The sequence below is a fragment of the Centroberyx affinis genome, unplaced genomic scaffold, assembly GCF_046629955.1.
Source record: "Centroberyx affinis isolate AG114_WGS23_722 - 3 ecotype Tasmania unplaced genomic scaffold, CSIRO-AGI_Caff_v1 ptg000302l_1, whole genome shotgun sequence".
Taxonomy (NCBI): Eukaryota; Metazoa; Chordata; class Actinopteri; order Beryciformes; family Berycidae; genus Centroberyx; species Centroberyx affinis.
The window spans coordinates 26829-45539 of NW_027278980.1; the positions used below are offsets into that span (position 1 = coordinate 26829).

At 39.4% G+C, this 18711-nt stretch overlaps 1 protein-coding gene and 1 long non-coding RNA gene across 2 annotated transcripts; both read left to right on the top strand.

The window, feature by feature from the left end:
• Positions 1–317: 317 nt before the first annotated feature.
• Positions 318–10218, top strand: LOC139640890 (NLR family CARD domain-containing protein 3-like). Its single transcript, XM_071515081.1, has 8 exons — positions 318–447; positions 966–1721; positions 2474–3490; positions 3686–4517; positions 5048–5224; positions 6493–6666; positions 8284–8330; positions 8758–10218. The coding sequence occupies exons 1-8, from the start codon at positions 318–320 to the stop codon at positions 9285–9287; spliced, it is 3663 nt and encodes a 1220-aa protein (XP_071371182.1). The 3' UTR covers positions 9288–10218.
• Positions 10219–15691: 5473 nt separating this feature from the next.
• LOC139640889 (uncharacterized) lies at positions 15692–16453 on the top strand. Its single transcript, XR_011694957.1, has 3 exons — positions 15692–15823; positions 16049–16165; positions 16337–16453. It is a non-coding gene; the product is annotated as an uncharacterized lncRNA (long non-coding RNA).
• Positions 16454–18711: the final 2258 nt, after the last annotated feature.

Here is an 18711-nt window from a genome sequence, read left to right on the forward strand (position 1 = left end):
TGCTAACAAAGGGAGTGGCTGGTATTGGTAAAACATTTCAAGCAAGAAAGTTCATGGTGGACTGGGCAAAAGGAAACTCCAACAAAGACATAGAATTTTTATTTTCACTCCATTTTGGGGCGTTGAATTCAAGACGAGACGAAGTTCAAAGCTTGGAAGAACTGCTTCATCATTTCTTCAAGGAATCCAAACAAGCTGGAATTTCCAATTATGACAAATGTGAAGTAACATTTGTCCTTGATGGTTTGGATGAATGTCAACTTCCTCTTGACTTTCACAACAATGACAACTTGACTGATATCACACAGCAAGCCTCGATGGATGTGTTGCTGACAAACCTCATCAAGGGGAAACTGCTTCCCTCTGCTCGTCTCTGGATAATCTCCCGACCTTCAGCGGTTCAGAAGATTCCTCCTGAGTTCATTGATAAAGTGACAGAATGTCGAGGTATGAATCTAACTGCACACTAACAGTGCCTTCAAACATATTTTCATAACTCTAATATTTTATCATGACAGTGGTCAGTGATATGTTTAAGAAATATTTTGACTTGGTAGAATGTCTTCATGTTTTAGCACACACACCTCCAAGGATTGAGTAACAGTGATTACCTGATTACATCAGCATCATTTTACATCAAATAAGTCAGCAAGTGCAGGAAAAACCTGGTATCTATGACAATGACGTATTAAGGAATATCGATACTGTATAAACATATATATATATATAGTTATGAATATTTGTATTATTTTTGCACAATGGCAACATCAACAATTCAAGGGACAGAAAAGTGCATTTACACTTCGTCCCCCCTCCGTCCACTTCATTTAGATATAGTTTACCATGTTCAAAGGACCACTTTTGTTTCTTGATCCAGGCTGTTTTTCAACACTGTAGTGGCTGTTAGCTATTTTAATTTATCTTTTGTTTAGACCTGATAATAATATTTTTTTTTTTTTATTCAGAGTCTATGAAGCGCCAGCAGCAACTAGCATCAAAGCTGAAGAAAAGATTTTTTAAAGAAATCCCTCAAGTTGTAGACACACCTCATCCTAACCAGAAAAACATAGAACACATCATAAAAGAGGAGAGGAGTGGTGAGGTCAATGATGAACATGCAACGGGAGAGACTGAGGCAAAAACGAAGAGACCAGTGACTTCACCAATACAGACCTCTGATATCTTCAAACATGAAAAAGATCAAGCAATCAGAACTGTGCTTACTATTGGAGAGACTGGAATTGGAAAATCCTTCTGTGTACAGAAATTCACACGATACTGGGCTGGAAACGAGACGTCAGCTTTATCTAGGGCTATAGGCTGGCTGACAGACAAATTCTTTGGCAAAGGCAAAGATGCTACAGAACTTGTATTTCTACTCAAGTTCTCTGAACTAAATTGGAAAAAAAAGGAAAAAATCAGTTTGTTGGGACTTCTAAATTATTTCTTTAAAGAAACCAAAGAATCTGTGATCTCCAACTACGAAGAGCTCAAAGTTCTATTTATCTTTGATGGTTTGAATGAATGTCAACTTCCTCTTGACTTCAACAACAATGACAACACCTTGACTGATGTCAGAGAGCCAGCCTCACTGGATGTGCTACTGACCAACCTCATCAAGGGGAATCTGCTTCCCTCTGCCCGTCTCTGGATAACCTCCCAACCTTCAGCCGCCAAACAGCTCCGTGGTGAATTTGTCGACAGGGTGACAGAAATACGAGGTAAGCTTATGGGTGAAGATGAAGGCTGTCAAAGCTTCATCAAGCAGAGTTGAGGGTGCGTTCACACCAAGCATGTATGGAGAGGTTTAGTCAGACTCTGGAGCGTTTACCGATTTAGGCTTGTTTTGTCAGGTGAGAACAATGCCATTGGATCTCAGGTGGCACCAAATAACCACATCAAAACCACCTGAAAATACAAACTGTGGTGCAATTTATGAGTGAGAACGTAATCTGCACACACTACAGGAAACAACCCCTAAATGCAACGTTTTATGGGTATAAGGAGACAGATGTTGATATCTATAGCCAGCAGTTATTCATGCTTGCAAGGTAACAAAATGAGCCGAGGGCAAACAGCAGTGTCAGTTGATGCTTATATTCAGCTTTTTTGTTGTGTGCTATGAACTGGTATGAACACCAGAGATGGTAAATTATGGTAAAGGGCGCAGACATCATCTATCATGCACAGTTAAAGTTACAGGGACAAGAATCACATTTGTTTTGACCCCTCACTGCCAAAATCTCTAACCTCACTGAATTTCAGGTTACTAAAACTGTCCAATAAACAAGCTACTTTTGAGTCCATGTTACTTTTGTGGTTCAGCAGTGTGAACCTACACAAACCAAATACAAAAATGCAAGGAAGTGAACAGCAGGTTTGATCGCACCCTAAACAAACATTTCATCATAACTGTTTACTATTTTGCATCTGCAGTATCTCTTCATTTCCTTTATGTTGTGTTTTCATACAGAGAAGCCTCATATTGTAAGCCAACGGAATCTCAAATCTCAGGTAAAGGCGCAATTTCACCGTGTGTCAGAGGGGATCGCTAAGCAGGCAAATTCTGCTCTTCTGAATGAGATCTACACCGATCTCTACATCATAGAGGGAGATGGTGGAGAGGTAAATAGTCAGCATGAGTCCAGACTGACTCAAGAGGCATTATTCAAACTAGTGAGACAAGAAACCTCTATAACATATTCTGACATCTTCAAACCTGCATCTGGACAAAATAAAGAAATCAGAACTGTGCTAACAAATGGAATAGCGGGCATTGGAAAAACAATTGCTTCACAGAAGTACATGCTGGACTGGGCTGAGGGTGTGGCCAACCAGGACACATTTTATACATTTCCATTTCCTTTCCGGGAGCTGAATTTGAGAAAAGAGGAAGAACACAGTTTGGAGGGACTTATTCATCAGTTCTTCCCGGAAATGAAGACATCAGAAATCTCCAACTATGACAACTACCGAATTCTGATTGTCCTGGATGGTCTGGATGAGTGTCGGCTTGATCTGAACTTCAGTGATAGTCAGCCCTGGACAGATGTGACAAAACCAACCTCAGTGAACACTCTGCTGACAAACCTCATCCAGGGAAATCTACTTTCCAAAGCTCAAATCTGGATCACCTCCCGACCTGCAGCATCCAATCTTATCCCTGCTGAAAATGTTGACCGTGTTACAGAGGTGCGGGGATTCAATGATGAACAAAAGGAGTACTACTTCAGGAAGAGATTCAGCGATGAGGACCTGGCCGAGAGAATCATCTCACATGTGAAGAAATCAAGGAGCCTTTACATTATGTGCCACATCCCAGTCTTCTGTTGGATCACTGCAACAGTTCTGGAGGGCTTGATGAGCAAAAAACAAGAAGTGGACTTGATGAGCACAAACCAAGAAGAGGAGATGCCCAAGACTCTGACTGACATGTACGTGTGCTTTCTTTTGTTACAATGTGGACAGCGTAATGTCAAGTATAGTACAGGTGAGACAGATGAGAAATCTGAGACCAATGAGAGATCTGAGACAGATGAGAGATCTGAGACCAATGAGAGATCTGAGACAGATAAGAGATCTGAGACCAATGAGAGATCTAAGACAGATGAGAGATCTGAGACAGATGGGAGATCTGAGACCAATGAGAGATCTGAGACCGATGAGAGATCTGAGACCAATGAGAAATCTGAGACCGATGAGAAATCTGAGACAGATTCGTGCTGGAATACAGAAAACAAGAAAACCATTCTGTCTCTGGGGAAACTGGCTTTTGAAGAGCTGGAGAAAGGAAACCTGGTCTTCACTGAAGAAGACCTGGCAGAACGTGGCATTGATATCAAAGCAACTGCAGTGTACTCTGGGTTGTTTACACAGATCTCACGAGATGATCGTGGGCTGTACAAACAGAAGCTGTTCTGCTTTGTTCATATGAGCATTCAGGAGTTTCTGGCTGCTGTTCATGTCTTTCTCACATTCAATAACAAAGGTGAAAATGTGTTTACCATACCAGACTCCACAGTTGCAGAGCTGCCTGCATCTGACTTCTATAAGAGCGCTGTGGACAAGGCTTTAAATAGCGATAAGGGAGACTGGGACCTGTTCCTCCGCTTCCTCCTTGGCCTTTCACTGGAGACCAATCAGAGACCTCTGCAAGAGCTGCTGACAAAGACAGAAGACAACAAAAACACAGAAAACAGCTCTGAGACCTACAAAAAAACAACTGAGTACATCAAGGAGAAGATCAGGGGAGAGACCAAAAATGCAGATAAAAACATCAATCTGTTCCACTGTCTGAATGAGCTGAATGACCATTCTCTTGTGGAAGAGATCAAAAAGGGCCTGAGCTCAGGAAGACTCGCATATAAAAAATTCTCCTTCTCCGACTGGTCAGCACTGACCTTTGTGTTGCTGACATCAGATGAGAAGCTGGATGTGTTTGATCTGAAAAAGTACTTGAAATCAGAGCAAGTTCTTCTGGGGATGCTGCCAGTGGTCAAAGTCTCCACAACTGCTTTGTAAGTAATTTCAAATATTTCATTTACCTTGCTATTCAGTCAATAGCTGAGAAGTTAGGTCAATAAGCGGTATGGAACAAAAATGAACACATAAAACTATCAATGACACCATTGTTTACTCATCTTCTGAGGTGTCGAGGTGTTATTTACTTGGTCCTGCTGGTAACACTGGTTTCTTAGGTTTCTGCAAGTGGCAGTATAGTACTTTTGTTGAGATTATGTTCATGTAGATATTTTAAATGCATTGTAATATTTTCTGAAATTGGTATATATTCCATTTATTTACTTCAAGATGGAATCCCATATAGATTATGAAATTGGTTAGAATTTGATGATCTGTCCTTTTGATTAAGTGTTAAAAGGACAGATTGATATTAACAAGGTTGAAAACAATCAAAAGTACAGTAATGAAATTTCTTCGGAGATGCCCTGTTATTTGTTTCAGAGATACTTTGTTATTTTCAGCCAACAAGAGTTTCCCACAGCCTGTATTTCTGAATGGGCCTCTGGTTTTATACATCTTTTCACAGGTTGAGTTGGTGTGACCTTTCCAAGGAAGCCTGTGCAGGTCTGGCCTCCTCAGTCCTCAGCTCCTGCTCCTCTAATCTGACAGAGCTGGACCTGAGTCATAACGACCTGCTGGATTCAGGCGTGGAGCTGCTCTCTGGTGGCCTCAAGAGTCTAAACTGCAGACTGGAGATTCTCAAGTACGTGCATTTTACATTTAGATTTTATAGTGGCAGGTGGCTGATGGTAAAGGTAGAATAAACACAGCTATCATGTATCAAAAATATATTTCAATATTTAATATTTAATAAGCTAACAATTAGATTTTAGGCATTTAGCCTCATCCCGATTTAAAATGAATGCAGCAGTACAACAGGATTAAATTACTGGAGCACCAAAAATACAAACCACCAAGGGTCTCAGCCATTGTGCCTTGAGAATGTAGGTAACAAAATAATCATGGCTATACCTATAACAACCATGTATCCTAATATAAAATGAGGAAAACTCTGTCCGTCTGTCTGTCCGCATCCATTTTGCTCCTCAGTGGGTTGGCCAATCAATCTGAAACTGCACATGGGCATTGAGCATTGGCATAGGCAGGGACTGACGAAGCTGATTTTTCCATTTTCCCAAATTTACGCTGTTTATGCGCATTTTTGGCAAGTCTGCGTGGAGTTGTGGCGCAAGCATCCCCGGGTATGGACTAGTTACAGAGAAATGTTAAGAAAGAAAATGAGAGCTGGAAATGAGAGAGGTAGAAAGGATTAAGACGTTCAAATGTCTGTTAACTATTTGATAATGAATGAGTTTACATTCACAGAGGGGTGGTTAAAGTTTTGTCATGATTTGCCTTCACAGGGAGGTCATGCACAGTGTGATGTGCTGTGTTATAGGTATTATAGGAGCCTACAATGCACACTACATCCCTGACTTCCGCCATAGTCGTTTATACTCCCTGCTTTCACCAAATTTCCACTGTGTAACTTTCCTGCTAACAATCCCTCACAAATACATTCAACCAATAGTGTCATACATGACAGTCATTTAAAAAGGAAAAACTATATTGGATATCCATTTACCATGATTGACCTTTTTGCTTTTTTATACATACATTACTACAAGGGGGAACAAAATATCTGTGATACCTGCAGAAATGATTAAGACCTATTGTATTTTACTCTAAATTGATGGCTGAATGACATAGTAATGTGGGGTTTCCAATTAACACCAATGACATCCATTAGATTGTATACTCTAATTCCACATATTTTACAGGCAATTACAGCATCTGAAATTGAAACAACAGATTGTTGTTGAAATTTAAATAACAGATTTTCATTAACAGTGCATCATTTCCTTTGAAAATAACTAGAGAGAAGCCAATGCTCTAAATGTTTGTCTTGTGTGTGTGTGTGTGTGTGTGTGTGTGTGTGTGTGTGTGTGTGTGTGTGTGTGTGGTCTGCAGGCTATCAGGTTGTCAGGTGACAGAGATTGGCTGTGCTTCTCTGGCCTCAGCTCTGAAGTCCAGAACCCCCAAAGTGAAACACCTGGATCTGAGCTACAATCACCCAGGAGACTCTGGAGTGACGATGCTCTCTGCTATAGCTGAAGATCCACAATTCAGCCTGGAGACACTCAGGTGAAGTGAGGTGTTGGATGTGTGTGAATCTGTGTGTACATTTACACAGCTGAGTGAGCAGCTAGGGGTTCGGTGTCGTGCTGAAGGACATTTTGATAGGACATGTGGCTGATGTGGAGATCAAATCTGTGAGCTTTGGGTACAGCATTTCTCTCCATACACTGTTCCACCCTGCCATCCTAAATCGCGCGTGTGTGTGTGTGTGTGTGTGTGTGTGTGTGTGTGAGGCAGGAGGGATGCGATCACACCTTCAGTTAGTTTTATACTGTCCCAAACATAGTGGAGAAGTCAACTTTGTCTTCGACTTGGGGTTCATATTGACCAAGTTCATGCAGAGTTTTGGTAACGTGTCATCATTGAAACAAATCTGATTTCTGTCCCTGTAACTTCAGCTAAGCATGATGGACTTGTCTGCGCTCTATGCTGTAATTTACCTTCTCTGGTGTTCATACTCTCCTCCCCTCCATCAAATAAAACTGCCTTTCTCTGCCTAACTGATATCCCATTGGTTTAAACCAGAGGTCACTAATAGGCGGACCGCGGTCCGGGTCCGGACCCAGACGTCGTGCTATCCGGACCCGGACCTATAACCGATAAATTATTGAGAATTATTAAATTTTGACGGAGTGTTTCTATTTTAACCGGCGCATCTTTTCTAGCCTTTAAGACACTGACTTAGCGGTCCAGGAAACTCACAGACCAATTGCACGCGTTGTAAATCATCTCACATGATGCTACTCAGCCAATCAAATCTGTGCAGTCAGTGAGTGAGTAGATACAAACACACGGAGAGACGAGAGGAAAAGAGAGAGAAACACTCTCTGGCGTGCTCTAAAAAGAGAAAGGTAGACAGCGAAAACAGAGCCTTTAATGATGAATGGACAGACTCTTACATGTTCATTCTTCCCACGGGCAGTTCAAAACCAGTATGCCTCATTTGTTCCGAGACTGTGGCGATTATTAAAAGCAGCAATGTGAAGCGCCACTACGAGACAAAGCCCAAATCATTCGAGCAAACATACTCACCCAAATCCGATCTGAGGGCACAGAAAATAAACGATCTAAGAGCCCAATATAATACACATTTTTCAAAAGCTCTCTGTTATGTTTTTTATTTTATTATACATTCTTTATTTTACATTTACATAAGAACATATATTAATTATTAGAGTACTTATTATTTATAATCCCTCCAGTTCAATGTGAAAACTGACAATAAATATTGCTGAAATATTATTGAATTGTACTTGATTTATTTGATTTGACAGTCAGTTAACTACATAGCCTACAGATGTTGATACGACTACTAGGCTACTTCAATTTATATGACACTGACTCATAACGCAAGTTAGACATTATGATGTTCCGGACCTTTGCTCGAGGAAGTTTTCTGTAACTGGACCTCTTTGAACTTTAATTGAATACCCCTGGTTTAAACTTTTGAATGATCCCTCCCCTGGCCCAACATCCTGTTTCAATAGGAAATACATCACATTAATGAAGCAAGATGCTCTCAAAATGTGGTTTTATTGTGACTTTAAGAACACATGAAGAAATAGCTGAATATGAGCATCAGTCCAGATGTCTGTGTCTAACACATGTCTGCATTTTGTACAGATTGGACCATGGTGGCGAGCGTCGGTTAAAGCCAGGGATGAAGAAGTGTAAGTCTCTTACTGGAACTGTTCTTCATTATTTCAGCAGCCTTCAGACACCAGGCTGATCACTGACAAGGTTAACTTTAAAATGAGGGTCAAAAATGGAGATTGTGCCTTTGTGGCAAAACTTCACTGGTACTGATACTTCATGCAAGATCAGTTAAAATGTTTGTTTCAACACTGTTGTGTTTTGTTGTCATTTAATTCTGTTATCTAATATAGTTGTCTTTGTTGTCACCTTGATTTTTTGTTGGGACTTTTTAGGTTTTTCTCTCACCTGTAAAAGTGACTAATTAGCATTTGTTCTCTGTTTTATCATCGTATTTATCAACAGCGGTTTTCTTATCACTTTGTTTCGTTTTTACTGTACAAATAAACTAAACTTAAACTAAACCCAAATGCTGAATTATGTGTTTCTCTGTCTCTCTATCAGATGGTGTTGATCTGATGTTTGATGAAAACACAGCAAGCAGGAGGCTGGTTCTGTCCGAAGGGAACAGGAAAGCAAAACGTAAACAGAAGGTGGAAGAGGACGTCCCGTATCCTGACCACCCAGACAGGTTTAACAGGACTCAGGTGCTTTGTGAAGAGGGTCTGACCGGCCTCTGCTACTGGGAGGTGGAGTGGAGAGAGTCGGTCGGCATCGGAGTGGCATATCGAGGGGTCAAACGAAGAGGAGGGGACAGTAGCTGTGGCCTGGGATGCAATAAGATGTCCTGGAGTCTGAATTGCTCGAAGACAGAATACACTGCCTGGCATGAGACGCCCACCAGTATTAAAGTATCTGACCCCTCCCAGAAAATAGCATTGTTTCTGGACTGGGAAGGTGGCACTCTGGATTATTACAGTGTTTTGTCTGGAAAGTTGAGCCACATACACACTTTCAAGGCCAAATTCACTGAGCCCCTCTACCCGGGCTTCTGGTTTAAGAAAGGCTCAGTGTCTCTGTGTCCGATAGAGTAAATCCCTCTTTTATGGGAAAAACTTATAAAAATGAGGGTGGTGATTGTTTTATGCTCCATATGAAACCATATGAAAGTTCTGCAGGCAGCAGATTTGATGCAGCATCTTCATTTCCATATGCATTTCTATACCTATATTATTTTCTTTCTTCACCTGTTCATAAGTCAATATATTGAGATTGCAAGAGGAGAAAAAAATGTTCTTAAGTCAATATATCGATATAAAAAAGGGATACAAGTTTTAGTAGATCTTTTTTTCACTTGTTCTTAAAATTTGAACAGTCTGCTCTTTAGCCAGTGGGCAAGTTGTTAGTGTGAGTCGATGTTAACTGTTGTAAGATTTTCAATATATGTTTATTTCTATGGCAATTTGTCTTGATGAAGTAAATCTCATAAGCACTGATTTAAGGGCTCCATGGGGCCTCAAACTGATATGGTCACTGCCAGGAAGAAAATGCTCTACTGACATGAGCATATGGACAGGAGTAAAGCTGACCACATGTATAGGTAAATCTTTATATCTACATAGTGTTTGTTCTTTTAAAGTCACAAAGGTTTGTGTCTTTCTTCTGTAATTCAACATATTTCTGGTTAATACAAGATGTTGGGGCGGGACATAACGTGATGAGGGACTGTTCAAAAGTGGCCACCTTGGACCATAAACCTTGAAAGCTTGAAGTTGCAGGTTTTATGTGATGGGAGGGGAGGGGGGTTCAAAAGCCTATGATGGTATTATTGGCTGGAATATTTATGTAAACCTACTGGTACGCCATTAAGTAATCTGTAAAACTATGCTGTTCTCCAGGAAGTTAAAATAATGCTTTTGATATATAAATAAACCTTTTATACATTTTTGGGCATTTATTGTTAAATGTGTGTTTGATGTAGAAAGTTAGCTATCAAAATCAATGTGACTTAAATATGTTTTTATGCATGCCATGGAAAAAATTTTTAATTGAACTTAATTTGAATGGGATTGAACTGAACTAATTAAACATAACCATGGTTGGTTAAGTTGCTGTCAAAATGTAACCCTTTTCACACAACTGGTTGCCTTCTTAAAATTACAATTAGTAACGTAACCTGTTGACCTGTTCTGCATATATTTGCAGAACCCGTTGAATATGCAGTTGAATAAACCATTTGTTCCAATCTATGGTCTTTTGGACTTCTTCATGTACTTCATCATCGACAACCATGATTAATTACTATGTGTAAAATTATGTTGTAAAGTTATATTAGATGTGTAAAATTATTTTAGTGTCTGTAAACTCACGTTTGAAATGTGTTTTTCTTACAGCTACAATTTTAGCACTTTCACTAGCACCAGTGAAAATCTTCCTGATACATAATGTACTTACAAGGTTGAAACAATACAATGTAAGTACAAAGTGGACACAAGGCACAGACAGAGGCAACTAACCTCAGTTTGTTTTGCCAAACTGAGGTCATTCCCACATGTGTACATTCAGCCTTGGAGAGTGGGATGTGCCTGGTGACAAGACACTTCTAAATTACTGCATTCATGTGTCACACCATGGTGTAATATAACTTAACTGTCTAACAGACACCAGCATTATGGCTTAGCAAAAAAGCTGGATCAGTCACGTGGCACTTGGCAGGAAAGTCATAATATAAATCAACATTTTTTTAAACATTAATTCATCCAGGAAAGGTTTTTTCTAAACAGACATTTTCGGAACGGCTTTGCTTCACATTAAGCAGCTCAGCTAAAACAGTTTGGGTGAAGTGTCAGACATTGTGATTTCAGAAGTGGACAAAGTGGACACAAGGCACACAACTTGCCAAACTGAGGTTATTCCCGCATGGGTACTTTCAGGATCGGTGCCGGTCTGGGGATCTGGTCTGGGGATCCAAACTGACGACTCTCTGGTCACAAGCCCACTTCTCTCACCTTCAGGCGTCTGCTGTACACATTCATAAGACTGGAGGAGAGTTTTGAAACCACAGGAACATTAACTAACAGACAGGTGATGTAACGGTTATGGCCTTTCATAGTTAGAAATGTTTACCTTTATCAAGCCAATCTGTATGTTTTTTAGACGGAAGAACAAAGTGCCAACTTTCATCAAAATCACACCAGATATCACTTCTGAGCTGAAAACTTTGACTTTTAATTATAGCAGCCTCATTAGGCAAATCAGTGTAATTTCTAAGGATAGATGTGTGTGGTTAGCAAATTTTGTGTTATAGAACTTAAATTGTACTAGTGACCATTTTAACCTTTAATCATAGCATTCTCATTGGGCCAATCACTAAAGTTTTTTAAACACCAGAAAAACAGTGTGAAGATGCTTCATCTCCCCAAGTTTGCTCAAAATCAGACCAGTGGTGTCCAAGATATCACCTGAGATATCATGATTAACAGGTGGACACAGCCCAGTCAATACTCCCCCCATTCCCCATTTTCATTATGAGGGGGACAATAACTTTTAGAAAGATACTATAAAAATGTACCAGCTAAAAGATCAGATCTTATAGTAACATTAAAGAAATAACTAGCGATACTGTAGGAGGTAAAAACTACCATAAAGTATGATAGGATACGATTTAAACTCTTTTGGTGCTTTTTCATTTGGGGTGGATAGTGGTGATGCTGACCCCATATCAGTTAATGATTTGTTTATCTTCATGAATTGTGACTCAACTTTAAATACTACAGTCCTTACTCAAGTGAGGACATTATCTGCCTGTTGATATGCAGCCTGGATCAGTGAGTGAAAGTGAAAGCTCCACTTGGCAGCTCTGCCTGAAAGGAAGGAAGTCAAGCAGCTGCAGACACGGAGAATACAGCATGCATTAGAGAGAGAGGGAACTCGTGAAAGAAGTATATTTGGAGGATTTTATACTTCATCTGCATGGGTATGATTATTATGCTCTGTGTACTTAGTCATGTACATAAATGTGTATGTCTGAGTTAGTGTGTTGCCTGCATGTTTCTTTAGATAACCTTAATCATAACCCTATCATAAGAATAGCTTTATGTGTCTGCAGTATACAAATTACACGTCTAATTAAAGATTTAATAATAAGATATTGCTCATGTCTGCTTATTTGCTCATATTGAGGCCTAGAGCTAGCTTCTGTGCTTCTGTGATTCTGTGTGCATTTCCTGTGTGTTTCCTATAACTGCGTATTTAGATCACAGGCCTAACTTGAATGGCTCTATAGTATGCTCTATTGTATGTCTGTATAGGTACTAATACAGGTAGGACTAAATGTGTTATAGGTTCTTGGTAATGGAAAATTATTATGTTGAGGTAATGCTTTTTAGGTTGTCATTTTAAGTAAAGTAGGCCAAGCTATATCCCTGTTTTGCATCGATCACATGTTTTATTAATCTATAAAATTTGGGTTCTGGAAATAAATTTCATTTATTTTTGCTATGAAGAATTTGATTATTAGCCATAACGTTTTCACGGTGGAGGGTACACCAACCATGAGCTATCAGATTGTGAAACAACTTCCTGTAGAATCTATCTGTCAACCTGATTTAAATTTTGCTGTTAAGGAAATGTGTTTTAGTCCTGAGTTCCTACTACACTACGCACAAGCTTTAGTGATTTCCCATGAATCGGAGAGGTCGCTGTTATCAAAAAAATTTTACCCGCTCCAAAGGTGTGTGTGGTTGGTAGCCAGACCAGAGAAAAGTAGTGGTGTAACGGACCGTAGTTGATCCGTGATCGGTACGGATCCGCCCCCTCATTACATCAATAGAAGGCAGATAAAAGACAAATAAAAAGATAAAATTCATATAAAAGAACAAGAAAAATGCATTGCATTAAAAGAACCAAATCAAGAGTAGCACATTTTTAAATTAATTTAAGCCTAATTTAACCCTTTTTTTTTTTTCTTTTTTCTTTTTTTTCTTTTTGCTGATCCGAAAAATGATCCGATCCGTGACTCAAAACCGTGATACGATCCGAACCGTGAGTTTTGTGATCCGTTGCACTACAGTAACCTGTAGCCTCACTGTGGTTTCAATATCAGACATGATTTCTGTTTTAGGGGTGAGGAGAAAGGGGCGGAAATCATTACAAAACAGTTATCACTATTATATTAGATGATATTATTTAAGGTTAGATTAGATTAGATTATTTTACGTTATCACTGTTAGGGGAAGGGAATCAATGACATCACTTGCAATGCTGTATAGGATGAGTTCTTATTTCCCTCTTAAAAACATAATGTACAGTCTTGTATCCTTGCCTTTTTCTGTTTTTCATATTTTTCTGAATCTGTTGTTATAAGCTTCTGATTTATCTTGTAGCTGATCAGATTTTCTAAAATGTCTATTGAGAAAATAAATGTGAACTTTACTTCTACAACCAGGCCCGCTGAAGAAGGGCCTGGCACATTTCAGCTAGGTAGCATGCTAGCTGCTGTGATGCCTCTGTGCTTACTAATGGTATCAGCTTGTTGTTAAGGTAATCATGGGCCCAGCTTTACATCTCTGTTAGGCTATTGAACTTCCAAGTAGTCATATGATACTGCCCTAGCTCCTAGACTTTCTTTTTCAGTAGATACGCAGGTATACAGGAAAAACGCCTTACTTCTGACACAAAGCTGCTCAGTGAGTGATGGAGGATGACTGTAAAACCACTGAAATCAGTCTCGGTGGAGCACAAAAGGCGGGGAAAACGGCTTCTGAAACCAGTATGTCTGAGGAACACGTCAGGCCCCCAATGACTGAAAAGTAAGTGGAGCATCTACTTCTACATCCACTCAATGTCTTAAGGGGGCATTTTGTTACACCTCAATGTAATGCCATTTTTCTTGATTATGAAGACTAAATACAAGATTAATACAACAATAGAAAATGAAAACAAAACAGTGACAAAAAAGTTTGTCACTGTAAAAATAGTTTTCTGTGTATTGCAGCCCACTACATCTGCAGAGACCAGTCTCACCTGCACCTAGCGGTGTTTCTATGAAAAGTGACTGGTCCAAGGATTACCCACCCAATTTCAGGGAAGGAGATTTAAAGACCGAACCAAGGTAGGAAATTGTAATGATGTTGGTGTGCTGATCCAGATAAATTCAAAGAAAGAGAGAAAAAACGAAGGCAAGCAAATGACAATGTTAAAGAGACAGTAAGATATATTTAATCTCAAAACTCAACAATGTAATTTTGTCACTGTAAAAACATCTTTTGTCTGTGTTGAAGACCACTGCAGCAGAGACCAGTCTCACCTGCACCTAGCGGTGTTTCTATGAAAAGTGACTGGTCCAAGGATTACCCACCCAATTTCAGGGAAGGAGATTTAAAGACTGAACCAAGGTAGGAAATTGTAATGATGTTGGTGTGCATCAACTAAAATTTTAACAGTGATATTCCGGCACATTCTTTCAGAATGCTGATGCTAAAAAAATTTCTTTGAAACAACTCAGTGTAATGCCATTTTTCTTGATTCTGAAAACTAAAAAAAAATTAATACAACAATAGAAAATGAAAACCTTTACAAATTAAGTATGCCACTGTAAAAATATTTTTCTCTGTATTGAAGCCCACTACAGCTGCAGAGACCAGTCTCACCTGCACCTAGTGATGTTTCCATGAAAAGTGACTGGTCCAAGGATTACCCACCCAATTTCAGGGAAGGAGATTTAAAGACCGAACCAAGGTAGGAAATTGTGATGATGTTGGTGTGCTGATCCAGATAAATTCAAAGAAAGAGAGAAAAAACGAAGGCAAGCAAATGACAATGTTAAAGAGACAGTAAGATATATTTAATCTCAAAACTCAACAATGTAAGTTTGTCACTGTAAAAACATCTTTTGTCTGTGTTGAAGACCACTGCAGCAGAGACCAGTCTCACCTGTTTCTATGAAAAGTGACTGGTCCAAGGATTACCCACCCAATTTCAGGGAAGGAGATTTAAAGACCGAACCAAGGTAGGAAATTGTAATGATGTTGGTGTGCATCAACTAAAATTTTAACAGTAATGTTCCAGTACATTCTTTCAGAATGCTGACGCTAAAAAATGTCTTTGAAACACCTCAAGTAATGCCATTTGTCTTGATTCAGAAAACTAAAAAAAAAATTATTAATACAACAATAGAAAATGAAAACCTTTACAAATTAAGTTTGCCATTGTAAAAATATTTTTCTCTGTATTGAAGCCCACTACAGCTGCAGAGACCAGTCTCACCTGCACCTAGTGATGTTTCCATGAAAAGTGACAGGTCCAAGGATTACCCACCCAATTTCAGGGAAGGAGATTTAAAGACCGAACCAAGGTAGGAAATTGTAATGATGTTGGTGTGCTGATCCAGAGAAATTCAAAGAAAGAGAGAAAACAAAGACAAGCAAATGACAATTTTAAAGAGACAGTATATTTAATCTCAAAGCTCAACAACATTACTTTGTTGCTGTAAAAGCATCTTTTGTCTGTGTTGAAGACCACTGCAGCAGAGACCAGTCTCACCTGCACCTAGCGGTGTTTCCATGAAAAGTGACTGGTCCAAGGATTACCCACCCAATTTCAGGGAAGGAGATTTAAAGACCAAACCAAGGTAGGAAATTGGGATGATGTTGCTGTGCATCAACTAAAATTTTAACAGTGATGCTCCAGTACATTCTTTCAGAATGCTGATGCTAAAAAATGTCTTTGAAACACCTCAAGTAATGCCATTTTTCTTGATTCTGAAAACTAAAAAAAAATGAATACAACAATAGAAAATTAAAACCTGTACAAATTAAGTTTGTCACTGTAAAAATGTTTTTTCTCTGTATTGAAGCCCACTACATCTGCAGAGACCAGTCTCACCTGCACCTAGTGATGTTTCCATGAAAAGTGACTGGTCCAAGGATTACCCACCCAATTTCAGGGAAGGAGATTTAAAGACCGAACCAAGGTAGGAAATTGTGATGATGTTGGTGTGCTGATCCAGATAAATTCAAAGAAAGAGAGAAAACAAAGGCAAGAGAATGATAAGGTGAAAGAGACAAAATAAGAGATATATTTCATCTCAAAGCTCAACAATGTTAGTTTGTCGCTGTAAAAACATATTTTGTCTGTGTTGAAGCCCAATCCAGCAGCAGAGACCAGTCTCACCGGCACCTAGTGATGTTCCTATGAAAAGTGACAGATCCAAGGGTGACCCACTCAACTTCAGGAAAGCAGATTTAAAGACTGAACCAAGGTAGGAAACTGTGATGGTGTTGGTGTGTTGACAGAGACAAATTCAAAGAAATTCAAAGAAATTAACAAGGGACATGCATGTCACCTCAAAGCCCAGCAGTGATGTTTAAGTTTGTCAATGTAAAATTATCTTATCACTGTGTTGAAGCCCACTCCAGCAGCAGACCCCAGTCTCTCCTCTACCTGGCAGTGTTCCCATGAACAGTAACAGGTCCAACGATGACCCACTGGACTTCTGGAAAGAACCACAGACTGACCCAAGGTAGGAAATGCTGACAATATGGGTGTGTGTTGTTACAGAGAAGCTAGTCCATACCCGGGGATGCGCACGCCACAGCTACGTGCAGACTTGCCAAAAATGTGCATAAACAGCGTAAATTTGGGAAAATGGAAAAATATGCTTTGTCAGTCCCTGCCTATGCCAATGCTCAATTCCCATGTGCAGTTTCAGATTGATTGGCCAACCCATAGAGGAGCAAAATGGATGCAGACAGACAGACAGACAGACAGACAGACAGAGTTTTCCTCATTTTATAGTAGGATACAGTTGAGTTGGTGATTTCCTACATTTCCCAGAATGCCTTTTGACAACCCCTACAGAACAGAGCCTGAAATTGCTGCATTCAGTATGTGTAGGTGGAGACAGCAATACCGACAGTAAGAGAGCAAGAGCGACATTTTCCAGTGGAGAAAAAATGACACACATGTCTTGTGGCTGCATTGCATTCTGGTCTATGAGGTACAGAAATTGGAATCTCTGCCTATTCAATGATTGTTGAACGTCGGTGCAAAATGGTAAATCTAGAAAGAAGTCCTTGCTCTTTGATTCTGAGGGACTGACACAAAAACCTGACATTTTTCGTTAAAGGATAACGCTGGTGTTTGTAAATACATTTCTTATCGCCAACAAATCCTATGAAAATAACAAAATCAACAATGCGTTTGCTCTACTCCCATTACTTTCCGACTTCCCACGTTTCCTTTTTAGCCTTCAATCCAGAAGTCATTGGCTCCAACTGTAAGATAAAAACCTTTAAACACAGCTCACAAAGACATAGTTTCAATTTTAAAAATAGCTAACTGTTACCATGAAAAGTCAGGCTATTGTACTTATTACCAAATCAAATTCAAATGGGAACAAATTCTTCATTACGCCAGGGAATATTTTCGGTGCTATGGAACTACTTTCCTGAGATGAAAAATGTGTTTACGGTCGGCTTATTAAATTGATTTTGTTATTTTCATAGGATTTGTTGACGGTAAGAAATGCATTAAAAAACACCAGCCTTATCCTTTAATGTTTTAGCTCGCTGAAACATTGTCTGCTAATCATACTCCATTGTAGCTGCACTGGAAATATCTTGATGTGATATTGCGTCATCTACATTTACATTATCTGTAGAATTAAGAAAAATACACAACCAAACAAAAACACCAACACCAAATGCAATGTACATCACTGCTGTTTTTTTAACAGTGATAAAAGTGTTTCAGGGTGGATTTTTCCTTTGAGGCCACTGAGCAAGGGTAGCAATTACTAACCCTGGACAAGTGTTTGTGTGTGTGTGTGTGTGTGTGTGTGTGTGTGTGTGTGTGTGTGTGTGTGTGTGTGTGTGTGTGTGTGTGTGTGTGTGTGTGTGTGTGTGTGTGTGCGTGCCTAACTTCTTGTCGTTTTGACCACAGAGGCCAGTCTGCCCAGGGAGACCAATCAGGCAAGACTTGGAAGGGTAAGTTTACAAAGAAACAATGAATTTGTACTGACACTGCAATATTAGCTTCCAATTTTCCAAATTTAAAATTCCAATTAAAACTGGAATTCAATAATCCAATTTGCTTTTGAATGTTCATGTACTAGTAGGCACATTCTCAAAGAAAATCCATTTTACATTTGACTTTCAAAGACTTGCCTAGCTTTATAGTTAATCATTTTCAAATGGCAATTTTAATTTCTGCAAATTTGCAAGTAGATTTCCACATTCTGACGCTGTTTCTCTACCAAAATGAAATAGCAATGGCAAATTCTTTTACATTATGATTATCATTATCATTGTCTACTGGCCCATCAGCAGTGTTGTCAAAACAGGACCCATGGGTGTTCCCGTGGCAAGCTAAGCTTTATTCAGCAGACAGAACTACCACAACAGTCTTTCATCCACAGACACTCTTTCCTCTGGAGGTATGGAGAGAGCAGGAGAATTCAGCTGCTGCTGCAGGATAATGGCAAAACTTTGTTCACCTGTTCTCAAATCATTATACTGA

Coding starts and splice junctions, on each gene's coding strand:
- LOC139640890 (XM_071515081.1), top strand. CDS start 318: ATGGATGTGTTGCTGACAAACCTCATCAAGGGGAAACTGCTTCCCTCT. Junction 1,722..2,473: donor CAGGGTGACAGAAATACGAG/GTAAGCTTATGG, acceptor GTTTTCATACAG/AGAAGCCTCATATTGTAAGC. Junction 5,225..6,492: donor TGCAGACTGGAGATTCTCAA/GTACGTGCATTT, acceptor TGTGGTCTGCAG/GCTATCAGGTTGTCAGGTGA.